The sequence below is a fragment of the Lichenostomus cassidix genome, chromosome Z (assembly GCF_008360975.1).
Source record: "Lichenostomus cassidix isolate B80296 chromosome Z, HeHo_3.0, whole genome shotgun sequence".
NCBI lineage: Eukaryota > Metazoa > Chordata > Aves > Passeriformes > Meliphagidae > Lichenostomus > Lichenostomus cassidix.
In genome coordinates, this window is record NC_139511.1 from 54,417,599 (window position 1) to 54,443,180 (window position 25,582).

A 25,582-nucleotide genomic window follows, 5' to 3' on the forward strand; every position below is an offset into this window, starting at 1 on the left:
GCTAAAAATGTGAGTTCACTCACTATATGGCATAAACTGCATTATGCAGACATTCAATAATAGTCTAGATTTAAGAGAACCTCTATATGAAGGGTACAGTCCTCTGATGAATTCCTGAGTCTGTAAATTTAGAACTCCAAGAAGAGGAAGAGAAAGGTTGATTTTGCTGTACCTATTACCCTGAGGTTAAGACTGAGTCTTCCAGTAGTGCTTACAGATGGACAGGGATATGTCAATCTGTCCATGTCTTCTGTGCATGTCTCAGTGTGTTTGGTCAAACTCATGTGGTTGGTTTCGGACACAGAAGTTGTCTGTATTACTTTTTGGAAAGGGTCAATACTGTATCTGCTACAGAAATTCAGGGGAGTTTACACACAGCACTTGCTCACCTTTTGGAAGTGAAATGTGCAGATCCATGTCATGGTAGACCTGAGTCTATGCTCCACTCTGTCACCTAAGCCTGCAGTAGTAGGAAACGGTATCTAATTGATCTGTTTCAAATTCTCAGTGATACAGTAGATGCCAAAATGTGGATCAAACTATGGGCTCCAAGATTATTTCAGAATTGTTTAGAAAAGGTTTCTGATTAAGGAAGTTGTAAACTTGTCTCAATAATTTGTGTGAATTGTCTGTCATTTTGTGTTTCTGATTTAAGTAATAATATTGCAAAGTGTAAGTGTTTGCTTGAATGGAGTACACATGTTCATTCTGCCCCGAACCAGTGGCCAGTCATTATTATACAATGACTTTCTGTACCATGTCCTTTGCTTCAGCACTATTTTTATTATGTGTGCGGTGTTAGTATAAATGAAATACAGGGACAAATTCTTTTTTCATTGTAATATTGTCCAGATTTTCTTTTCTACAAATAAATACTTTCTTAAAAATACTGTCAGGGGAATTTTTCATTTTCTGTAATGAAGCCCCTGCATGAATCTTAAGTGGAGGGTCTTTTACCAAACCAGGCTTGGAAATGAATCTTAGTGTTTAAAAGAATGTAAGCAACTTGTAGTTCCTTAATTGTGAAAGATTAAGGAGGCTGATGAAATAAAAAATTCTTCTGGTGTGTGTTAGGGACCTATAATTCAGGACTTAGTGGAGACATATAACAAATCACACACACCCTCACCAATGTCTAAACATGGCTAGAAAAAGTAAAATAGTAATCTTGTTATCTATACAGGGAATGCTAATGCCTATAATTGGTCATTGTCTGACCCTTATATTTTTCTGTCCTGATAACTCTGTCAGTCTGCAAGCTAATTTTATGTTTCTTTTGTGAAATCTTTCAGTGGTGTTATCAGGGAGAGTGCGTACCTTTTGGCACTTGGCCCCAGAGCATAGATGGGGGTTGGGGTCCGTGGTCAATTTGGGGAGAGTGCAGCAGGACCTGCGGGGGAGGAGTCTCCTCATCTATAAGACACTGTGACAGTCCAGCGTAAGTAGCTAAAGTAAGCCGGAGCCAACAAAAAGACACATTTGGAAATTATTCAAAACTGTGGTTTCACATGTTATCTGTAAAAATGTTTTGCTAGTTTGCCAACATTTGTCTTGAAAATAGCAGACAGAAACACTTAAACAGGAGAAATTCACTAGACATACTTTTAACATTTTCAGTGTATCTTATGTACCATAAAGATAGCTGATTTATAGTTAGAAGTAACCAGAATGGTTTTGTTTATGCAACTTGTTGTTCATCAAAATATATTTAAATTATGCCTTAGGTAGATTTCTTTCTTAGGGCATATTTCCTTTAATGCTTGTCTCAGATATAAAATAGCAATTGCCAGTTACTTATTAAGAAAAACAAACCCCAATCCTATACAGTATTTTTAAGGTTTTCAATATAACTGTTTACATACAAGCCATAGGTAGTAATATTATATTGCATACAATACATTTACATGCTGCCTTGTCCAATACTTTAGTTGTGACTTCCCACTGACTCTTAAAACAATTCAGCAGCTTTTTTCCCTGCCATTACTCTCTATTGGTCTGTTGCCTTCTCTGAAGAGGGGCCAGCTTCTCCACTACAGCTTGATCTGTATGTGTCTGTACTCGTCTTACAATCTGTCTGTTTTCCAATGTCCTGAGCACTGTTCCAGAGAAGTTCCGTCAGGTAAGTGCTCCTCTCTCTGTCACTAGCACTTCTCAAATGAGGAATGCTTATTTCTATTGCTGTTCTTTGCCAAATGAATCACTGCTCTTTTCTGTTTTGGCTTTTGCTTGTTCTGATTGCCTCACCACAGCTATGGGCCTTTGCAGGATAGTTTTATTACTCCATGCTCTCTTCTTGCCATTTGTTATAATCACTATCTCCATCACCACTACTGGATTTAAGACCACTTTTTCTGAAATTAATTTGTGTTTCTTTCATGAATATTCATTCTGTGTCTTTTGTCACGCCTTTTCTTGTCTTCTACTCTCTGTTCATCCAGGTTCTTTTTTGCTTATGTCCATGTTTTTCAAGCCAGGTTGTCCATCAGCTTTCTACTGCACTCTGCAAGACAGATACCATAATGTCATACCACTGCTGCTTAAGGTGGTCTGTCTCCCTCCTGTTACTAGCAGAAACTGCCTAATCTGGCCAATACCACTACTTACTCAATGGATTCAAAAGTAGAAATTATCTGTATGCATCAATAACATGTCAAACTATGTTAGTGAGAGAATAATAAATTAATCAATTTTTTCACAGCACTATTTAAAAATGCTATTGAACTGTTTTTCTGGAGCATGAATAATATCCTAAGACCTTTTTTCTCCTTCTGCCACCATGTATTTGGCTTGGCATGTTGAAAATGGTTAAATTTGAAATATTTTACAAGCAAATACATTTGGTAGGGGGTGTGTCTGCATTAGGAAAAAAAACCCCTGTTGATTAAGGATATAATTTCCTGGTTAAATACTGTAATGTGAAAAATAGTATTTATGTAATTTTTAGTTAATTGTTAGTTGTAAATATTTTCTTTTTTATTATAAAAGCCCCAGAGAGTATTTTTCCTTTCTGCTTTCACGTTGCAAGCTAAAGAACTGATATCTGATTAATCTTCCATATAAGTCCAAGTCAATCTGTTATTTGACCTCTGTGGAAGACAGATAGTGTTATTGAACAATTTGGAAATTTAACAGCCAATGTCTCACACTAATAGAAATCTGCTTACTCTGGAGTTTCCTCTGTTTTAATAGTGGTTTACCTAAGTAAAAGTCAAATTCTGGAACCAGAATATATAGTCTTTGCTGGTTCTGAGTATAAAACCAATCTTAGCTGGTTTTCAAGTTAGATGAGATGATTTAAAAAAAGTGTCACACAGGTTATTTACGCATTTCTCATTTTATTTTTATAAAGCAAGCAAATAATTAGAACCAACTGATTTTTTATTATGTTAAAAAATGCAATTAAACTGTACTGTTTGGAACTTATGCAAACTATATCAATATTATGAGTGCTGATTTTCAAGTACCCAGTAATGTTTTGTGTCTGCTCCAATGCAAGTCAATGATACATTTCCTATTAAAATCTCATCTTAAAACTTGAATGTATTTTTATTTTTATATATATAATATATATCTCTTGGACTTATATCAATACTAATAATGCATTAGTATATCTCATGCAGTTCTTTTTGTTCTAATGCATATACTAATATATGAAACATATTTTTCCAGGCCTTCAGGTGGAGGCAAATATTGTCTTGGAGAAAGGAAGCGTTATCGCTCCTGTAATACTGATGTAAGTAACTTTTGTTCCACTGTGATCAGCTTGACTGTTTTATGTTTTAGTAGCAATGGATAAGCTTTTCCCCAGTTCAGAAAGTGTATGTATTCTGTGTTTACATGGCAAAGAGTCCTGTAAGAAGCATCTATATTGCAGGCACCCTGTGTGTTCCGGTAAATGTTAGGATCCCTATCCTGATGTGGTGCCTGGGTGGTGCCTTTGCATTAGGGCCTGGAGTGAGTGCAACTTGGACTTCGGTGTTAAAGGTGAACAAGGGCCACTCCACATCAGAGCAAAAGCCTGTCTAGCCCAGCATCTTATCTCCCAGAACGGGCCTATAACAAATTTTTAGGGACTTTTGCCACACTTTTGACAGCCAAGAGATTACTTTTCTATTGGTTTACTTTGTGAGTTTCCAAAAGCTATGTGCCTAAAGATTGCTGGAACTCATATCATATCTGTACCACATTAACTGCCGTAAGTTAAAGTATCCTCCATGAATCCACTTTTAAGGCCTCTTACACTTTTTATACCTTTGTAACATCCAGTGCTAATGTGTTACACAATCCTCTTACGCGCTCTGTGAAAATGTATTCAAAACCTGCTGCTTTGCCACCAGGTATTTGCTGGTTACTGTATTATCAGAATGATCCTGCAGTTCCATTTTAGAGCTGAGCCCACTGAACAGTGACTAATGACTGAAGGAGACACAGTAAAAATGTGTAAGGTCAAATTATGAACCTAAATTACAAATTCAAGTTAAAATTCAAACCTGGGAAAATATACGTCAATAAAGAATTTCATTAATAAGTTGCCAAGTTAAATTACAGGTCAGTAGCACTTCAAACATAAAAAGGCTTTCCTACTATTTTAGCTTTAAATTCATATTAATTTTCATTTTAAATCAAGGATGTTTGTAACACTGAGAGAATCTATAGCTAAAGGTATTATTTCACCTCTTTCTTTTTTCATATATTCAGGAAAATATAATAGTTTATATGCTGATTCTTTGAAAAAAAATTGCATTTATGATTATTAATTATTAATTATCTTAATTATTGTCCCTGCAAGTTCTCTGTGGAGGTTATTCTCATTATTAGGCAGTATTAAAAATTTCTGAATTAAAAATTACTTTCTTACTGTTAATGACAGCTGCTCTCTTCACACAGCCAAAGGGTGGCCACAGTGTAGTAAGAAACATTAAAGTTTAGATGCTGGTCCAATAGGAGCTGTACAATTTTTCCAGTTGCCCAACCTTCCAAATCCCAGTGCACCATTTTAGAACTTTGACCATGTCATTTTTTTTTCTGTAGATGTGAATCTTTGCATTAGTCTCTCTTGGTACAATTTTCGTTTGAATGGATCCAGTTTATCAGATGATACCCCACAACTAATTTACCTTTCTCTTTACTTTCACTCAGGTGGTCTTTTTGTAATTGGAAGATTTCATAAACAAGAAATATTTTTGTAGTTGTAGTTCACAAATGAAAATATAGAGTCACATCAGGTGTTTTTCTAATTCTTACAGCTGATAGGAAATCTACTTTCAAATTTGGCAAATACATGATGACTGCTTACCAAAATCAGTCAGTCAATATTTAGTAAATTTTCACATATGCTTTACTGAACTATTACAACATCTTTCAGGATGTTGTCAACGACTTAGTTAAATGACTTATCAAAATCTAAGCATATTTCATTATTCTTTTAATTTAACTAGTTTTAGTTGATAAAACTTATACAAAAATACTGATTTGTATTATTATTTATCTTTCGTTCACACTTTTTCTAGTTGAGGATCTGCCAGTTTTTCTGTTTATTTGGGATTGATATGAGGCAAACTGTAATCTAGATTTTTCCATTAATCCTTTTCAAATAATGACATATTTTTACATTGGCATTATTTCAGTTTGTTCACACAGTCTAAGATTCATTAAAAAAAACACACACTGGCACACAAAAGCCCTCCCCCTTTAACTCTCTGAGGACTTTTGCGAAGTAATTGTCCAGGAATTACTATTTCAAGTTTCATGTTGTCTCCAATCTGCCACAGTAACTAGTATATAAGAGTATTTATGTAATATGTAATCCTGTTCCATCACAAATATACAATTTTTAATGCTTTTTCATTATGAAGAATCATGCCATATCTAACTAGATATACTGATGAAATGTTGCTATGATTTGTTTTATTCTTATTGTATTAAATTTCTTATTGTCACTTTTCAGACAGTTTTGTTCTTAGCTGGTTTTGCTTTCCTTATTCTTTATTTATTTATGACGGAGAGGAAGTTGACAGGTCAGAGAAGGAACATACAGAAGGTCTCTGAGGAGGCAATTCAGGCTATTCCCTAGCACAAAGACAAAATAATTCTTGATAAATCATTCTTTACTGGTAGTTAGGCACCTGACCTGTTTTGAAATACCTCCAGTCCAGGAAATAACATTAGGATTTTTCAATATCCTTACAGTCAGTACAATTCTCATAAAATATAAAGTATGTTTTTCAATCCTTAAAGATCTCTACTTACTCTTTCCCTCATAAGAAGATAACTGATATTATTCCCTATATTGGAGCCTTTCCTGTGTTTGCAGATTACTATCACATCTGTTCTTAGTCTTCTTTACACCACACAGTCTCCATGTTGGTAACCACTGGGATCGTAGTATCACACACCTTGAAGCATGGTGCACAAACCTCTGCACTAGCTCAGGCCTGTCAGAGATAACTCTAATTTTGAACTTAGTTTGTCATCTTAGTGATGGGAATCTGTTTATTCATTTAAGTATTGTGTTAATTTTTCTTACAGTAGTGACAATGTTCATTTAGTCTATGTTCATTCATTATGCCCCAAACTCTTTCTTAAAAGTGCTGTATAGGAAATAACTCTCCTGCTGTGCTTTCACAGCTAATTGTTCATACCTGAGTGTAGTAATTTGCATCCATTCAAACCATTGCAAAAATTTATCAAAATATTTTAAAATTATAGCACTCTATTCCAAAATACTGGTTTCCTGCCTATACTGATATTTCAATCAGTAATTTTGACAAGTTATTGGAAAGGGAACTTTGCTTGCATTTCATTGTCTAGGTCTGAAAAGCAACTGATTGCAAACTCAAGCCAGCTAATTTGGAAATGCTGTTCTTAGAGTTTGTGGTCTACTTTTTTATCTTTTTTTTAGGTATGGTTTTCCAGTGCATGAACATATTGGTACTTATAAAAGTCTAAATTTACAGCCTTAATGGTTTTGACCATTCTAGTTTATCTCTTTTATAGCAATGTTTAGGATTCTACATCACTAAGAATCAGAGAGACTAGTAGATTTTGTTTCAAGATTTATATTAGTCTTTAGTGCTTGACAATTTTAGTGGAATGGCATGTTGATTAATGTAAGCATTAAGAGCATGCAAATCTGTTATTCTTTTTATGAATAATGTGCTGTTTGTATGTTTTTTCTGTTGAAGTTTATTTTGCAGTGCCAATATTCATTGCCCATCTGAAACTTTCAACATAGCCCTGCCTAAAACTCATACTATTCATAACAAAAAAACACCCCTCATTTTGACTTCATTTTTCTTGCAGACGTGAATTAGTTCTGTTGTCCTTTCTTTTGACCATTTTAATCCTTTGGAAACAGTGCACACACTCCTACTACACTTATTTCTCATCAAGCACTTCCAAAGCCATATATGACTTCTTAATTCAAAAGGCATTTGTTAATGGAAACATTGAGATCAGCAGAAAGTAACATTAGCTAATGAGTTCTGGAAACATACGGGTGGTAGAAAGAACATACTCATCAGAAAATGGTTTTCTACCCCCAACCACATTATCTCTAGCAAAAAAATATGTGTTTTTCCAACCAGTGTTGAAAAAAAATCCAAATGCTAGTAGAATAGTAAGAAACATAATTTCTCAGTTAAAGTAGTACATTGATTTAAAATATTTATAAGGATGTGAGTCTTAATTTGATATACATATAATATTTTCAAAGTCTCCTTTTATATATATGTATGATGAAAAATATGGTTTGCCTACAGGTTCTGGGAATGTATGTATGTTTTATGTATGTAAGTGTGTATACACATTTTTAAAAATTTCTTGCTCTTCAGTCTGTCCTCTTAAATATAGGCAAATGGGATTTTTTGTTGGTACCTTTCATTATGCATATATTCACAGGTATTGTTAGTTGCTTTCATAGTTTTAATATTTTCAAGCAGTTTTTTTCTGAAGTGAATTCATGTGAGAAACCTATTTTGTCATAGTACCTGAGTTTGAACTGTCCCTCTTCTGGCTGTGTTTCTCATCATCTCTGTGGTGTTGAATAGACCTTTGTTAATAGGAAATGATGAGTTCAATCGCTGAAATATGCCTGACTCCAAACTCCAAGATAAACAGGTGTTGTGTCAGTGTCAGTTCTGTAATTTGTTAACGCCTTTTAAACTCAAAACATCTTCTCAGGACTTTCTTCAGACCTGATTTTAAGTTCTCATATGTTTTCTGGATTCCTACCTCATGATTTGAAGTCTCATAAAAGAGTATTTGGAGACACAAGCAATCTTTAGCTCGACAAGAATTATCCATGTACTGTAATTGCATGAAAAAGTGAAATACCTTACCTAATGAAGAGTAGTAGTTACTGTACGTTTACATTGGGAAAAGAATACATACACAGAGATAGTGTCAAAGAATTGACATTTTGTAAAAGCATTTTGTAGTATACCTTGTAGTAATATTTTTGCACTTCTGTGCCTAAGAGTTTTATAGTCATAGGTTGGAACGGACGTCAAGGACTATCTGGTCCAACATTTCTCTGCAAAAGCATGGTCTGGGCAAGATGGCCCAGCATGCTTTCTAGCCAAATCTTAAAAGTATCCACTGTTGGGAAACTGCTCTGAGAAGATTATTCCAATGTCCAGTTGTTCTCATTGAGAAAATATTTTCTTCTGTACCCAATTAGAATCTTCCCAGGAGTCACTTATACATGTTACATCTCCTCTTTGTGACTCCTTGAAAAAGAGAGAATCTCCATCTTCTCTGTTGCCACCCTTTAAATACTGGATCACAGGGACAAGGCCTCTCCCAAGCCTTCCAGACCAAGGCTGAACAAACCGAGTTCCCTCAGCCATTCCTTGCATGCCAGGCTTCCCAGCCCTGTGATTGTCTTTGTGGCCCTTCTCTGGACCCTCTCCAGCCTGTCCACATCTGCTCTGTACACCAAGGGCCAAAACTGGACACAGTATTCCAGGTGTGGCCTGGCAAGGACTGTGTAGAGTGGGATAAGGACTTCTCCATCTCTGGTGAGGCCCTTGTTGGAGCCACCCAGCATCCTGTTCCCTTTCTGTGCTGCAGGAGCACATGGGTCACTCCGATGGAGCTGCTTGTCCACCAGGAGCCCCAGCCCTTTCCCACAGAGCTGCTCCCAAACTGGGTAGATTCCAGCCTGTGCTGCACTCCTCGATTATGCTTTCCTGGGTGCAAAATCTTACACTTGTTCTCACTGAACTTCACAATGTTCTCATTAACCCACTCTGCCAGCTTATCCAGGTCTTCCTGCAGGAAGTCACTCTCCCTTCACAAGCATCTACCTCTTCACACCATTTATTATTACTGGAAAACTGCACCAGGATACACTTGATCCCATCTTCTAGATCACTGTGGAAAAAGTGATCTAGAAGTGCTGGGCCCAATGTCAGTCCCTGGGGACCCCACTTGTGACAGGCTGTCAGTTTGAAGAGGAGTGACTGACCACTCCCCTGGGTGCCGCGGGTCAGCCAGGCCCCCACCCACCGTACCCCACCCCTTGTCCAGACCATAGCACAGCAGCTTCTCCAGTAGCTGCTGTGGGAGCTGCTGTGTCAGCTGCAATACTGACAGCCTTGGGGAAATCCTGGATAACAGTGTCCAATGCTCATCCCACATCAACTAAGCAAGTTACTGTGTCATGGAAGGCAACCAGGTTTGTCAAGCACAGTTTTGAATGCATCTCTTGAGATTGTAGCCTTTATTTTTACCTCTTGTCAGATATTGGTAACGTACTTAAAAATATAGGAAAATTATGGAACAATACATGATCAACCAAGGCAAGTAGGACTATGCCTCAAAAATCAGATAGTGAGAACTTTTTTTTGAGTATAAAAAAGAAAATCTTGATCTTTCTTTACTCATCTTATTATTTTGTCCTAGTATATTTAGATAAGGGGTTTCATTATGAGAGTGATTTATTTAACTTGTATGGGGAATTCAGTGCAATTAAAATAGCAGTTGCATAGATTGGGAGCGGAGCAAGTGGGACTGAAGTGTGTAGTGACCAGTACCAGACAGATTCAGATTCTAGCTTTAAGGAGTGTCAAGACTGATCCTTCTACTCCTTGGAGAATATGGTGCAAAGAGGGAAATTTAGTTTGGGTTACTATTAAATACATTCTAAAATTAATATTATTTTTTAAACTTGAGTAGTTATTTTGAATTCTTATTGTTATCATCTGAAGAATTATTGTATCAGAGTAGTTGTACTACTCTGTTCTTATGAGTTAATGCATTTTATTTAAAAAGTATTTTAATTAGAAAGAGGTAATAGAGTGATAGAAAAAATGTAAAATAGAAATACTGTCTATTGTCCACTGTTTTAATTTATAATGCTACAGCTTCAGAATAATTTATATTGCTACAGCTTCAGAATTGGAGAAAAAAAGTTAAAGTTCCTGAATGAAATGGCAATGGGCTGGCTATCATATCTTGATTAATGTATTATAAGAATCGTAATTATTATGTTTATATTTGCATTGTGCAATAAATTTTTACCAACCATATTTATACTGTCCCTTTCCCTTGAATGCATCTCAGATTGCTGAGAAGTGCTAAGTGGCTTAGGTATACAGGAAGACAAGTAGAATGCCATAAAATGGACTCTCCTCTTGCTCATAAAATAGTAGTAGTTATTAACACCTCTGATGTCTGTCAAACAAATACTTTTCTCTTTCACTCTAAACAGAATTTAAATCTGTATTTTAAATACTTGCTGATGAAGCATGCAATTTCAGCAGATACTTAAATATTGATAACAATGTTTAATGTGCTGGGCATATATTCAAGATTACTTTGAATCTGCTGATGAAAAATATCATAAATAGCAAAAATTCTATTTCTCCTGTAATTCTTTCCAAGTTTAATTTTACTTAAATCTATCCTCATTCCAAGTAAAAAAGATACTTTATGGTTTTTTAACTGTTAATGCAAAGCAATTAAATGTTGGATGAAAGCTTTTATTTCTTGACACATGGGGGCTGGTAATCAGAGCCAGACATGCTATCTACTCTCATTCTCAGCCTTAAAACAATACTTTTGTCAAGGCTAAAAGTAAGCACGATTGATATAGTTCTCTAGAAAAAGTTTTTTTTTTTTCCTTGATACCTTAATAACATGTCTCAGTACAGCTGATTATTACAGTATAATTGAACCTATGGCTCCTAGTAATTTTTTTCCATCTGTTTTTAATATGTTTATAAGAAGGCAGCTGATGGATTGATTATGACGCATAGTTTGACAGGATTCTGATTTTCCAGTTTTATGGAAACTGTTATGTAATACTTACCTTTCTTTAAATTACTTCAGCTATTTCATGCCAGCTTAAGATTGCAAAATAGACACTTCAACTGTAAAGTAATAAAGCAAATTTCAGAATTAGAGCCACAAGACAAAACAGGAAACCACCTTCTAATCTCTTGCATGATTGTGTTTGCAGTATAAGCACCTAAGGATTTATTTTCATGTTTATATTTGGAATAAATTACCTATTTTTTCTGATTTTTTAGCCATGTCCTTCAGGGGCCCGTGATTTTAGAGAGAAGCAATGTGCAGATTTTGACAATATGCCTTTCCGGGGAAAGTATTATAACTGGAAACCCTACACTGGAGGTAATGGCTAGCATTGCAAACACATTATCATATGTGAAGTTGTCAAAACTATATAAATGTTCTACAGAGCATAATGTTTGCAAATACAATATTTTGATTAAAATAGCATGAGCTAAGTTTTTTACGCTTGTACTTTCATCAGTTGCTGAAAATGTTACTGAAGAGCAACATTTTTATTCTAGTAGATTTTATTTTGGTGTGAAGGGGAGTCAGAATCATTGTAGAGACTCCACCTTAAAAGCGTTCAGCTCTTCTCCTCTTGCTGTTGTAATAAACTTTGAGATTTCATAGGTGATCTGCAAGTGCCTCTTATGCCACAGCGGTGAGTTTAGTGTTAAGTAATCTCACAATAAATTTGCCTTTCTTAAAGTCAGAATATTAGGAAAATGAAAAAGAAGTAAAAGCATTTATAGGAATCTCTAAAGAGTACTTCAATAATTGCATTATTTATAATAAATAATATTATTATTTTTTCTTGTTCTAAAGCTGGAGGATGTAACTTGTGTTTTTAATATTTTATTTACTTGAATGGTTTTACCAATGGTTTTTAGCTTGAAAACCTAAATGGTTTTACAAACAGTTTTTTAGATTAAAAGCTTGAGAAAAGTCATCATGATCAGGTGGTCTGACCTGTATTGTAATTCAATAGGACTGAGTTCCCAATTGAAATATTCTGATCTTCATTTTGATGTACTTCTAGCACTATATTCTGTTGCTATTTTTGCTTTCCAAATAGTGAAGTGATATCCTTGTTGTTTTAAATTGTTCAATAACCATTGATTGTGTTAGCAAAGTGGAATCATTATAGATTATGTTAGGATTGTGTTAGCAAAGTGGAGTCATTATGGAGCCAGCCCACCTCGTCATTATCTTACTATGTGAAATAATCTCTTTTGCAAAAGAGAAAAGTCAAGCAGAGAAATAATTATGGGGAAGTTTAATGAAGTGTACATCTTACATATGTCAGGTATGAGATACAGTTGTAAATTTCACATCTGTTTATGTGCAATATTTTTAACTAAACCTTAACTTTTCAAAGTTTCTGTTGATTTTTTCTTCCTTTCATTTGTTTTTGTTGTCCAGGTGGGGTTAAACCATGTGCATTAAACTGCTTGGCTGAAGGGTATAATTTTTACACTGAACGTGCTCCTGCAGTAATAGATGGGACTCAGTGCAATGCTGATTCACTGGATATCTGTATCAATGGAGAATGCAAGGTTACAAATGTTTTGTAAAGTACTTATGGATTACTTTTTTGTTGTCTGCTGTCACTTGCATTTAGTTAGGGTACTTGTATATTACATGAAAAGGGAGTGTTGACAGGTCAAGTTGTTAATGAAAGTGGAGGATTCAGACAAAAAGTTTGAAAAGCTATTGCATAAAATAGACAAATATTTTGAATTTCAGTAACTTCTCACAGACATTAATAGAACCTGCCATTTTTTCTCCATTTTTCTTGCTTTTTGGTTTCTGTTGAAGAGTAGATGGAAATGGCAACAGGAGATGGACAGGTTTCTTGCTCTGTTCCAAAGCCTGTTCCATCATTTATGTTAGAACACCACTCTGGCTGACAAACACTAAATGTGAACATATTAATTTGTTTAGATCTAACTGGTTCATCCTGCTACAAAAAATCATGCTGTTAATGTAAATGAAATGGAAAGTCATCACTATTGCTCTGTGGTTCTAGGAAAAGGTGTATGATGATATAATTATTTGCCATTTACTAAAAATCTGAATATCTTGTAGGACTTCTATAGAACTGCATTATGAGAATTTCAATACGATTGGCAGTCTGTGCCATATTTTTTGGTTATTAACGTTCCATTGCTTCCTCAGTTTAGCAAAGCATTTAGTAATGTAATTAGGTCTAGACATTTGAACAGTACTGGTGACTCTAAAAATTATTTGATTTCACCAAAACCACTAACATAACTAAAGCTTAACTTAATGTTGAAGTTGTTTGCTAAATAGAGTGCTGAAGGTGTATGTTTATTGAATGACACAGTGAGATGAAAAGCTTTTGCCATGTTTTCATAAAGTAATGAAAATAATCTCTCGAGAATTAACATAAATGTGCATAAAATTAGATGTCTGTCATCTTGATGAAGGACTAAGTTGAAATGTAAATAGTTAAAATAATAATTTTGTATCAATTATTTAAAGTATTTTAACTTTTCTTATGACCTATGTATTACCTGTTTACAAGATAGCTAGTAATAGTGATAGACAGGAAACAAAGACAGCTAGACAGTTATGTAGCTACCTTCTTTGTATAAATCCTGGAAAATATTGGCAAGCTGCAGTCTTTATTCTGCTTACAACCTACTTGTTTCATTCCACGTTTATTCTTTTCCCCAAAGGATCTGTCTTTATTTTGGTTTGTTTTAATTTATTTTTGTCTAATACAGCATGCAATTCAGCCTTTCACTAGGTTTCATTCTGCATTTGTTCTTACTGTGACGACATTTACACTTTATATTCAGACTTATAAAAATTGCAAGTTTCCCTGCAGGATGTGGAAATATGATCTATGAAGCTGTAATTCCTTAAGAATACTACTTATGCTGTCTAAATGTTTAAGGAACACACAGCAAATGTTTACCTTAAAAAACTAATGTAGATCGCGTGCAGCTGTTGTAATATTAAATAACAACATCACTAATAATTTGTTGGTAGCTGTAATAATTATATTATTTTTAAAACACTGTGAAATCCCTTCTTGAAAGTCACAGTAGAAATAAGTCAAGATTCTTATTAATCAAGATTTGGTAACAACCCAAAAGGTGAATTCTCCTTTTTTACCTTCTTTCACTATCAAGTGAAAACCCGCTTCAAGTTCTGGCTATCAAAAAATTGAGTAGATAAAAAGAAGAACTGAATATCTCAAAAATGAGAGAAATTCAAAGAAACTTTAGGAACAGTGGTGCATGACCATCATCCTGTTAAAATATTTGTTCTTATCTCTTCTCAGCATGTAGGTTGTGATAATATTTTGGGGTCTGATGCTAAGGAAGATAGATGTCGTGTTTGTGGAGGAGATGGGAGTACATGTGAAGCAATTGAAGGTTTTTTCAATGATTCATTGCCCAGAGGAGGTATGTACGTGTGTGTCCATTCCATTGCACAATGCATTTAGATGACTCTTTAGTGAATATCAGTGCTGCCTTCATTCCCAGCATGGCATTGCCACTGGTCATTCACTTCAACTCTGTTTGCCTATTGTTTCCATTTTTTGTGTATTTGTTTGGATTTATCTCAAATACAGCAATGTGTTTAATTACTGAATACTTAATATTGTTGGGGCAGGTTTTTGTTATTATTTAGTTATGGTGGTATAGAGTAATGTTGAGTATTATTTTACTTTGTATGTTAGAATCCGATACTTAGTCATGCTTGACATTTTAGAATAGCAAGAATCCAGATGAGTCTCAGAAGTTCATCATATGAAAAATTCAGAAAGTATAGACCTTTCTTTTAAAACTTAGCTCGAAAAATACTAATCTTGTAGTCTTAGTGTTGCCTGCTTTGGACTCCCTAATTGAGGAAAAGGAGTGAGGCTCTTAGGTCTGTCCAGTGAGGGACTAGTAAGATTATAGGGGTCTGGAGCCCTTGACCCTCTGTGAGGAGAGGTTGAGAGAACTGGGCTTGCTCAGCCTGAAGAATCCCCTGAATTATGGGGATTTGGTACCAGCCTTCCAATACCTATGAGGAGATTATGGAGAAAACAGAGCCAGGGTCTTTACACTGATGGGTACATGGTGGGAGACCAGACAGTAGCTATAAAGTTATAGGAGGAAGGTGCTGGCCAAATAGAAGAAAAAGCCATTTCTTCAGAAGAACAGTCTAGCCGTGGATCATGCTTCCCAGAAAGGTTGTAGAATTTCCATCCTTGGAGTTTTTAATGACCCAGGATAAAGCTCTGAGTAGCTTGGTCTGATCTATTAGCTGCTCCCGCTTGTGGCAGGAAGTTGGACTGAATGGCTGACCGAAGTCCTTTACCACCTGAATTAACGTATAATCTTAAGGCCTTTTTAAATGTTAATTACTTTAGATACACTGTTGAAAACACTTTATTAAAAAAGGAGTTCCTGAATACATAAGTTCTTGCTATCAGTTAAACATTTTTGTATGACGTTTAAAGAGTTTTCCTTTGTATCACATGAAAGAAAATGTTAAAGTACATTTGAATCCCAAATCTCATGCTAATTTTTAGTTCTAAGTAATTCATTAATGGTTAGTTTCATTACTTAACATTGATGAAAGTAAACAACAACAAATAAAATTTATCTTTGTCTTCTAGGATATATGGAAGTGGTTCAGATTCCAAGAGGTTCTGTACACATTGAAATAAGAGAAGTGGCATTGTCAAAAAACTACATTGGTAAGGGCATTCTTTATATAGCAGACTGTTATTAAGTCAGAGTGTATGTTGTGATTTGAAAGTACATTTTCTGGTTTGGCCAAACCATTTACACAGTAGAAGCAGCAGAGGGAATAGTTAGCTGTAAATATAGCTAATGTGTGATCAGAGAGTTCAGTTGTTATTAGAATGTGTTCCCTTGAATGGGGCTGTTGAAATACACCACGTGATTCCTCCTTGTCCATTCAATGCAAAGTCATGCCAACTTCACTACAGTTAAAAGTGTTAGACTTGAACTGAAGTGGATGAGGAAATAATGCTTGATATGAGGAAATAAAATCCTCAGTAACAAGGAAATAAAACTCAAATAATCTCCTGTCCTGCTGTTGTGTCTTCCATCTGGAAAGTCTCTCAGGTGGATTAAATTGTTTTAAAACACAACTTTTTTTCATCAGCAGCCATTGTTACTTAAATACAAACAATCCTGTCTCTTTGCTTCAAGGGACTTTAATGTATCAATTACAGTGTTGCTGTGTTGTAGGGACTACATACATTCCTGGTTTGTAGGTAAGAAAATGAGGTGTAGAAAAGCTATGTGATTAACTGAGATAATTCAGGAAATAAAGCATAGAATTAAATTCAGATTTCCAGATTCTTATTCATTATTCTAGAGACTGTTAAATATGCTTTCTGTTTTTTTAATGCTGATATTTACAAATTTTACTTAGTCAAACTCAAGACAACGTGCATTTCTGGAATTTTCTGTACCTTGGTTTGCGTAGCAGTCAGTTGATAGTGGTACAAGAACACCAATTTCTTAGTCAGAAATAGATTAGAGAGCAAATGAAGAAATTAACGCTAGCAAAAGTTATTACCAGTTTAAGCTGAAAGTGGCTGCTGAGGCTACTTCTTTCAGTCTTTAATCCATGCAGTTGGTATATAACACATGTTGGAAGGGATTGTAATGCCTGTGATTGTGCGTTAGAAAGGCAGTTATCCTCATCAGAACTTTAATTCCTAAGTGGAATATATGAACAATTTTACTACTGAATGCCTACCTTTCTGCCTGCCTGCCCCCACTCTTCTGTAATTCAGCAGATTTACAGGAATAATAACACTACCAGCAGTTGAGTGCTTACTATTCTTTCAGCATCATGCTCCTCAAGGCCTCTCCCCCATGTCAAAATATACCACGTGTAAGTTTGCTTCTGTATCCTTTACTGACATTTCAAACAGAGGTGGTGAGAGGGAGTCATGCTATGTATCCTGTCGTGGTTGTTTGCTGCAAAGAACTCTTTATTGGACAGCTGAAAACCAGAATAAACATGCTACTACAATTGATTATTATTCATCCGTAAATACAGCAGAAGAGAGTGATCTGGAAAAGCATTTTGATTGGCATCATCTGTATAAAATAAATGAAAAATGCAAATTTTTTTGTTTATATAGAAAATTCATAAGTCTGGCCACAGATCTAAAAATGTAAAGTTGTACATAAACACGTTTTTAATGTGCTTATCACAATTTCAAGGGATTCACGGATTTTCAGGCTCTCTCCTGACTACTGTGTTTCATGCCACAGAACCTGACTTCACAATGGGGGCTTCCTCTCATTTACAAGTTTCTCATGTTTCCAGCTTTCAAAAGTGCCATTATATCCTACTGAAAGATAATCTTGTTAAGTAGCAGGGGCTATTTCATTTTGTTATGGGATTTTTATTTTTGTTTTTTTGTGAGTGTGAACCAGATCCCTGTTTTAGGATAACCAGTTTCTGGGGAAAGGAAGGCTTTGATTTGTCTGCTCCCTTAAAGGGTCTAGACAAGCAGCATAGTAGCTAAAATGAGTTTATTATGTTAAAATATTTACCCCAAGGGTATTGTTTTATTGATGTTTCTTTAGTGGCAGCGTCAACTTCCCTGCTCCTTCTCCGTCTTTATGGAGTTCTCCCTGTCTTTCCCGGACAGCTCTTTGTGTGGCCACACCATGAATCAGACTAGCGAACTGATTCTGCTGAAAATAGCCATTTATACATATTACTATATGTTCTCTTGTGTGCAGTGCTGCCAAATATGTGATCACAGTCTGAGAAATCAATTTGTTCATTTGAAAGTATACTAAACCGTCTCAGTTTTGTAGCAGTCGAGCTGTTCTAGTTGAAGATTGCAGTGGGTTGGGCTTAAGTGACCTTTAAAAGTCCTTTCCCACCAAACTATTCTATGATTCTAAAATATTGGAAAAATAAAACCCTCTTCCTCTGTAGTTGTCACATTGGTTCTTTTGTTCAAACTAAGGCTTCCAAGCTAACTCACAGCAAACATCTCATAGTTCCTTAAAATAGAATGCAGTTCTTTTGAAAGTTGTGACCTACAATTTGGGGTGCAATTGGACAATTCAATTTGCTCAGTTATCACCTGTCCTCCCTCACCTTGATCTGGCTGATCATTTCTCCACTGGTGTCGCTCCTAGTTATGTAACAAAACTGGTCAAAAGCCCATTCTTTCAGCTGCACAAATAGTACAATATTTTGACTGACTTCAACAGATAACGCAGCAGCAACAAATTTGTCTGTGTTCAGAGCTGCAGAAAAAACTGTGTGTTCAGTAATGCTGTTGTCTTCCCTTAAATGGTTTGATCCAGGGTGACTCCTGGCTTTATATTCCTCCTATGTTAATTTTCAGTGGGCTTCCTGCATTTCAGGTTCTCATAAATTATTTGATTAGGACATGAGCTTGTTCTTTTTGTCTCATATGCTACTAGCATTGTGCCACTGTGTAACTATTGCCACGTAATTATTGGAGTGCTGTTCACAACTGTGGCCTTCACCTGGGCATAACAGCTGACATTAGGTAAATCTATTTACAGAATGAAAATGCATTTTTCTCTGGCAGTCAGGTAAATTAACTGCTTTGCTTTTGGATGTATATTAGCTTAAGCATATATAGCATATGTATGTTAATTTTCAGACCCTATGGTGCTGGTGGAAATGATTAGTAATTTCTGCTGATTATTGTTGTCACCAGTAGAACATTACTGCCTCTATCACTGTCTCCTGCTCACATGAATGCTCTCTGGTCTGTTTTAGAGAATTTAAGCATCACTGAGCCATTTTCCCTAACAGTTTAAGGTAAACCAGCTGTCCACACACATGTAGTTGAGAATAAAATGTCAGATAACTGAAGTTGTCTTACTTCTTAACATTATGGTGTGATGTTTTTCCCTATCCAGTAAAGTTAGTTATAAGTCTCAACAGAAACTGACGTGCTCTTTGATTATGGGATTCCAACCACCACATTTCCGTTAAAAATATTTTTTATTTAAAATAAATGAATAAATTAAATATGTAAAGCTTGGTAATCTTCACCTTAAATCAAGAAGTCAATATTTAATTAAAAGAATATTCGCCATAAGATACAATGTCTGTTTCAAATTTGAAACTTAATTTAATGCTATTGATAAAATAGCAAATAAAAATCCCTGAATAATATGTGCTTGCCCATCCTAATGGTTGGTTAGCTATGAAATTTCTGTTTTATCTACAGTACTTTCATGGTTCAAGGCTGTAAATTAAGTAAAATAAAATCCTTTCAGATTAAGTAGCTAATATTTGGGTTTGTAGTAGAAATATCTTGTACTTATGCTTTAATAAAGAAAAAAAAAGTAGTGGACAAAGGCAACAAAACAACAGCTGACTGGTGCCACATGTCAGACTCAATGTTCCTTCTCTTTTTTTCATCTGCATATTGTCTGTGATACTTATTCTATGCCCCAAGCTCTTAATCTAAGGATGAGGTTGATAATTAATTACACATTTCAGACATGCATGTGTCTCATGTAGTTCAGCATACATTGCACATGGGGTCAGTTTTAAAGTTGAAGATACATTGCAAGTTGCATGAGGCATTCTGGTTCATTTCATGCAGCATCTGCATGTTGAAACCTGTGAAATAATCTGCACGTTGAAGATTATTGCAGAGGCAAAATTGTTGATTTACGTGAGGGATAATTTGACCACGGCTGAAGAAAAAGCTGTATGTTGCTTGAAAAACAGTGATATAGAGCTGAAGCTCACGTACTTTTAACAGATTAGTAGAATAATTTACAATGGCTTCTCCATTATAAATGCTGCTTCCAATTTTTAGGTGGCTTGTATTTTTTTTTAAGCTTTAAAATCTGAAGAGGATGACTACTATATTAATGGTGCCTGGACTATTGACTGGCCAAGAAAGTTTGATGTTGCTGGAACAGCTTTCCATTACAAGAGGCCAACAGATGAACCAGAGTCTCTGGAAGCACTAGGCCCTACTTCAGAAAATCTCATTGTCATGGTAAAGTTATAATAAATATATTTCTGAAATTTGAAATACGTATTTGAGTTTTGAGAAAACAATGCCATGAATGAAATCAAAATAGGTTGAGTTTACAAACAGTATGCAGCTTGCATAGCTGGGACTTTGTAGGACTGTTTTAACACAGGTTTCCTACCTTTCAAGACTGACTGGCAAACATTTTGATAAAACAGCCTTAAAGTCAGAAGAGCACCAGGAAATCTCACAGAAAACAGACCATATCTCTTAAAATGTGGTTCACAGTAGAGGTAACCAAAATTGTTAATGCTCATATATTGTATCTCTGCATACTGCTGATACTTGACAGTCCCTGACAGTTTTGTACATGTCATTGGTTTTAAGCCAGGCCCGAGTGTGACATTTAAATATGCTTTTACCACAGAATGAGTATAATGGTATGACCCACATTAAAGTATATTGCTGTGACATACATTGCTTTCAAAAGATTTTATAAAATATGAGAATGTAACAGAAGATATGACCAGGATCCTGATACCATGTCTGACAACAAGCAATCATGAGCCTGCTGTTTCACTACTGTGTTGAGGAGGAGTATAAAAACAAGGTGATACTTTCCCAGTGTGTTCTGTCAGCTGCCAGATTTGCATCTCAGGCATTGCTTGAGACAGATAGGATATGTTTTTGTATAGAATAGTTGTATGGATTCCCACATTTTAGGCTGCATTTTGAAACAGCCAAATCATCTTTTTTTTTCTTCTGTAGCTGTGCATAAGCTAGACAGTCCATGCAGAATGAGTTACACAATTATAGTGCCTTCTTTCATTCAGTCTGTTTGACTGACATTCTTTCTGAAAGTTTTCTGGTCTTTTGCTCTGTGGAGGTAGGCAGATGTGCCACTGTAAAATGTAAGAGAAAGTAGAAATGGATGAAAAGTTGCTCTAAGGTGAGTCAGATTGCTTCATCTAACATGATTTTATGCTATTGCCAATGAAAAAAATAGTTTGATAGAGAGTTAAAAGCTAGTGTTGGACAGGTAATATGTAGACATGCATATGTCATGCTACAGTGAGGATAGACAAAAACTCATGGTGATTGCACCTTTGTCTGTGTCACCTGCAGTGATGTGACTGCAGCAAGAGTTTTGTTATTCCTGTAAAGGCATCACAGGTGTGATTCCACCAAACCTATGCTGTTGGCTTTGCATTAGGGGAAAATAATGGCCTCAGCAACAGTCTGTTGGTGTTACTATTATTACTATTACTGTAGTCACTGGAAGTGCTAACAAGGGCAAAGAGAGATTCAAAACTATGTGGCTTGTACTCCTCGCAAGATTTCGGTTAGAACTGCTGCATGTTTCTACAGCAATGTCCTTTTCCAGCTTTGACTGTCCATATTTTTTTGGCTCTCAATTTAATTTCCATGAAGACATTAATTTTATGAAAACTAGTTTTTCAAGCAATTTTGTCAGGAATAAGGAACTGACAGAAATAATAAAGTTGTGTTAAGGGAGAAAAAGAAAGATAAAGCTTACATTACACAATAATATTTTTCTTTCTTATATGTTTTAAAGTTAGTACAGATTATTTTGGGGAATGTCTAAAAAGAACTACTGTGACTTCCTTTATTACTTCTTTCCCATTCAGCAGAACATAAAGCACACCTAGAATAAATGTCATTATGTTTGCCCTCTGCTTGCCTGTTTGAATGGTATAACCAGTTGTTTTAAACTACAGATTCTGCTGCAGGAACAGAATTTGGGGATAAAATATAAATTCAATGTTCCGATCTCTCGCACTGGCAGTGGAGACAATGAGGTTGGCTTTGCATGGAATCATCTTCCTTGGTCAGAATGTTCTGCCACTTGTGCTGGAGGTAAGAGCAGACAGTCAAGCTAACAGGATAAACTGAATTGCAAGATGCACTTCACTGTGTAATTATCTAGGTGACTAATTGAAAATATTTCTTTTAGGTATACCTCAAACCTTAATGAACATTTATTTTAATCATGGTGGATTTTGTTGTTTTCAAGTACATTTAATATGTTCAGATATTTTTGTTAAATACAGTGTATCTTGGCACAGTGTCTCTCTCTGCTGATACTTCTCACACTCTCTTGAAGCTGGTATGTTTGCTTTTCACAGGAGCTTTGTTGATAAAGGACATCTGAAGTTTTAAGTGAGGAGATTGAAAGTCAGAAGGCAAAATAGGCAGCCATAAATAAAGATTTGGGTTTTGCGTGTTTGTAGGCGTGCTTCACACAATCCGAGGTAGCCCTCCTATCCTCCAGCCACCAGAGTTTAGGATGCATACTGGCAGCTCCTCTGTAGAAGATGATAACAATTGGATTTTACTTGCCAGCCCATAGCAGTATCTGAGAAATGTTGCCCTTGGGCAGCAGTGGGGGATTTGTAGGTTGTCCCATGTGGTTCATCATGGGTGGCTTTTGCCCACAACTTACTATATTCCTGATCCTCCCTCTAGTGGCCACCAATGCAATTCTTTACCTCTGGCTGGGAGAGCAGGACAGTTGGCTTCCTTCAAAGCCAACACCATTGCTGCTGCAAGGACTGGTGAGTAGAAGTGCTGTGAGAACAGTATCTTTCTTCTCTCTGGAGACAGAATGAGTCATCTCCCCAGCATACCTCTGTTCCAGGAGATATGGGAGAGTACTTTAAATGCATCTCAGAATTTCAGTGTTTATGGCACCATGGATAGCCCACAGCAAGAAGAAGACACCATACTTTTTTAACGAACCTTTGGACCAAATACTTGTTGCTTTCCTGGGTTTTTTTCTGTCTATGGGAGGTATTCACATTTAGAACCATCATGACTCATCTTTCTGCCGCTGTGGCTGTTACTAGTTGTCTGCAGCTTAAATACACAAAGGATGGCAAAATTTCTGTGCTACTAGAAAAAGTCTTGATATAAAATAAAGGAGGATGCCAAATTTCTCCAATATTTTTGTTGTTAATTTGTTGGATTCGTGGATGACACATTGCTTTTTTGATTACGGTTTTAGTAATGGTAAATGTGGCAGGGAAAAAACATTTTAAAGGAGAAGTATAAAGAAGGGAGGTGCCTAGATCATAGCAGAAGGATGTTCCAATTACCAGAACCTTAAAGGTATTGCCAAATCCTATTTTTTGTGATGCTAGTGAGCTAATGATCTTCCTGAAGTCATGGGAAAACTCCCATTGATTTAGGTAGACTCAAGATTTTAGCCATGGATCTTCTGTCATGAAGGTCATTGTCATTTCACACATTTGACAAAATACAGTGGAAAAAATAATTGGCTCAGAAGTAGTAGGCACTTATCTAGTTTAAAAAAATTGGATGTAATAATTAGATTTTGAGGGAAGATTTGTGAATCCCTAAAACTGGCATATATTTATTAATTTAAGCTCAGAGGAAGTGGAGGAGAGATTTTCTTTGGTAGCTTAGGTTTGGTGGCCAAACCAGGCACTTTTCTCTCTTCTCTTTCACATTCATTAAAGGATATACTGTGGTCACTTATTTTCACTGAGCAACGTACCCATGAAATAAATATTTCATTGTTGTGATAATTCATGTTAAAAATATATATTTGCTTTCTCCATGAGAGTGCCTGCTATTCCCTTAAGTTTATGAAACACTTTTCACCATATGCCAAAATAAGACACAATTCTAAAGAGGAGCTGAGTCAGGAAAAAAGAAAAGGGAGACAAAGGTTGTAGAGACAGAGACTTTAACTGGAAAATTTAGCTAATATAAACACAAAATATTGAGGAAACTTAGAAATGAAACCACTTTATGGCTTTATTTATTTTTATAGTATTCATTATGTAGTCCATTATTGAAGTTCTGTTTTCCTGAACTCTGTCCTTAAAAGAGATGTTTTGCTAGATCTCAAAGGATAACAAAATATTAAACAGGTGAAGAATTTCTCACTGAAAGTAAAAAAAAGTTAATAAGCATGTGTGAAGAATATTGGCATGGAATTTATTTTTTATTTATGAGGTTAAAGAAATATATAGTGTATTAGGGACAGACTGTGAACAAGTTAAAGGCATCAACATTTTACAGCCTCTTACTGTAGTGCCTGGGCTGATCAAGTTTGATCATGATTTGTCTTGATCCAGGAAAGATCCAGATAACATAGGGCCAGATATACTTTTATATCAAAGCATAGGGTTTATATCAAAGCTGTAGGCAAATCTGTCAATTTCTGAACTTGTCTGTATTGGAAGGTTATCTCTTTTTGTCTAGGAGTATGTAAGACTTAAAAAGCTGTCTTAGAGTAACACAAAATTTGCAAGGATTTAGAAGCCAGGAAATGTCAGAAATAAGAATGATTGAAATATTTAGTTGTTTTCTGTAGTTATGTCTGTTCTATTAAATAGGCACCAGTTGACCAGGGACCATTTTCAGAGGCTTTATAACAGCCTTCCGTCCACTTGACACTGGTTAGTTCTAGCTCTCTCTAAATTGGGCTAACAGTATCTACATTGCTTGTTTTAACCAAGTCTGTGACTCATAAAACATGGGTATTACTTGATGCAGTAACCAAGGTGAACTTGAGCATGTGCATTGAATGTCATGAAGTAGAGCATAAAGACATTGTGGCAGTACAAGGTTGAAAAATTTTTGGAGTACTGTATATTGCAGAAGTGTCTGATTTTTGCTCTGTTTCTTCTTGATAGTCTTTTGAGAGCAATCCACTGCAGTCAACTCTTCTTAGAGCTGCTGCTATGCCTTATCTTGGAGAAAATAAGGCATACTAGAGCAGTCAGGAGTCAAGGAACAAACTAAGAGTAAGCCAGGAGAAACCTACAATCTTTGACTGAATAGTAACATGCCGTCATTTCCACCAAACTTCTGTGTTAAGTTCATCTCTGCTATGCTGAAGAGTCACGTCAGAATAGTTTAAACACTTTAAGTTTTCCAACTGGACCTGTGTTCTAGGGCCTGTCTTGGCTTTGGAGAATAGGAAGAGCATAGTAAGTGGAATGGTAGGAAGAAGGAGAAAGGTTTCCTGTTTATGACAGCTCAACGCAGTGCCAGAGCTCTGGATTCCTTTCCTGCCTCCCCTGTGTGGTTCTTATGGTACTGAGCAACTCAAAGCATATATTACAGTCTTACTTGCTAATTATGTGCTCATTATTGTATGCATAGCTTTCTGGAATTTCTGACCTCTGAAGCATTCAAGGAATTTCCTCTTGTGTGAAAACTCATCCAGGAACCTGAAATCAATGGTCTCTTCACAGTACACATTATGCCTCCTGTCCCCCTGTATTC

General features: G+C 35.8%; 1 protein-coding gene across 1 annotated transcript in view; it reads left to right on the forward strand.

Moving 5' to 3' along the window:
* The window catches only part of ADAMTS6 (ADAM metallopeptidase with thrombospondin type 1 motif 6), a 151,427-nt gene that overhangs the window by 100,279 nt on the left and 25,566 nt on the right, over positions 1-25,582 (forward strand). The window contains exons 15-22 of the mRNA XM_085042277.1: positions 1,293-1,438; positions 3,670-3,733; positions 11,535-11,637; positions 12,721-12,854; positions 14,612-14,735; positions 15,941-16,021; positions 20,163-20,326; positions 22,042-22,180. Coding sequence (XP_084898403.1) covers positions 1,293-1,438; positions 3,670-3,733; positions 11,535-11,637; positions 12,721-12,854; positions 14,612-14,735; positions 15,941-16,021; positions 20,163-20,326; positions 22,042-22,180 — 955 coding nt within the window. The remainder of the gene's footprint in view (positions 1-1,292; positions 1,439-3,669; positions 3,734-11,534; positions 11,638-12,720; positions 12,855-14,611; positions 14,736-15,940; positions 16,022-20,162; positions 20,327-22,041; positions 22,181-25,582) is intronic.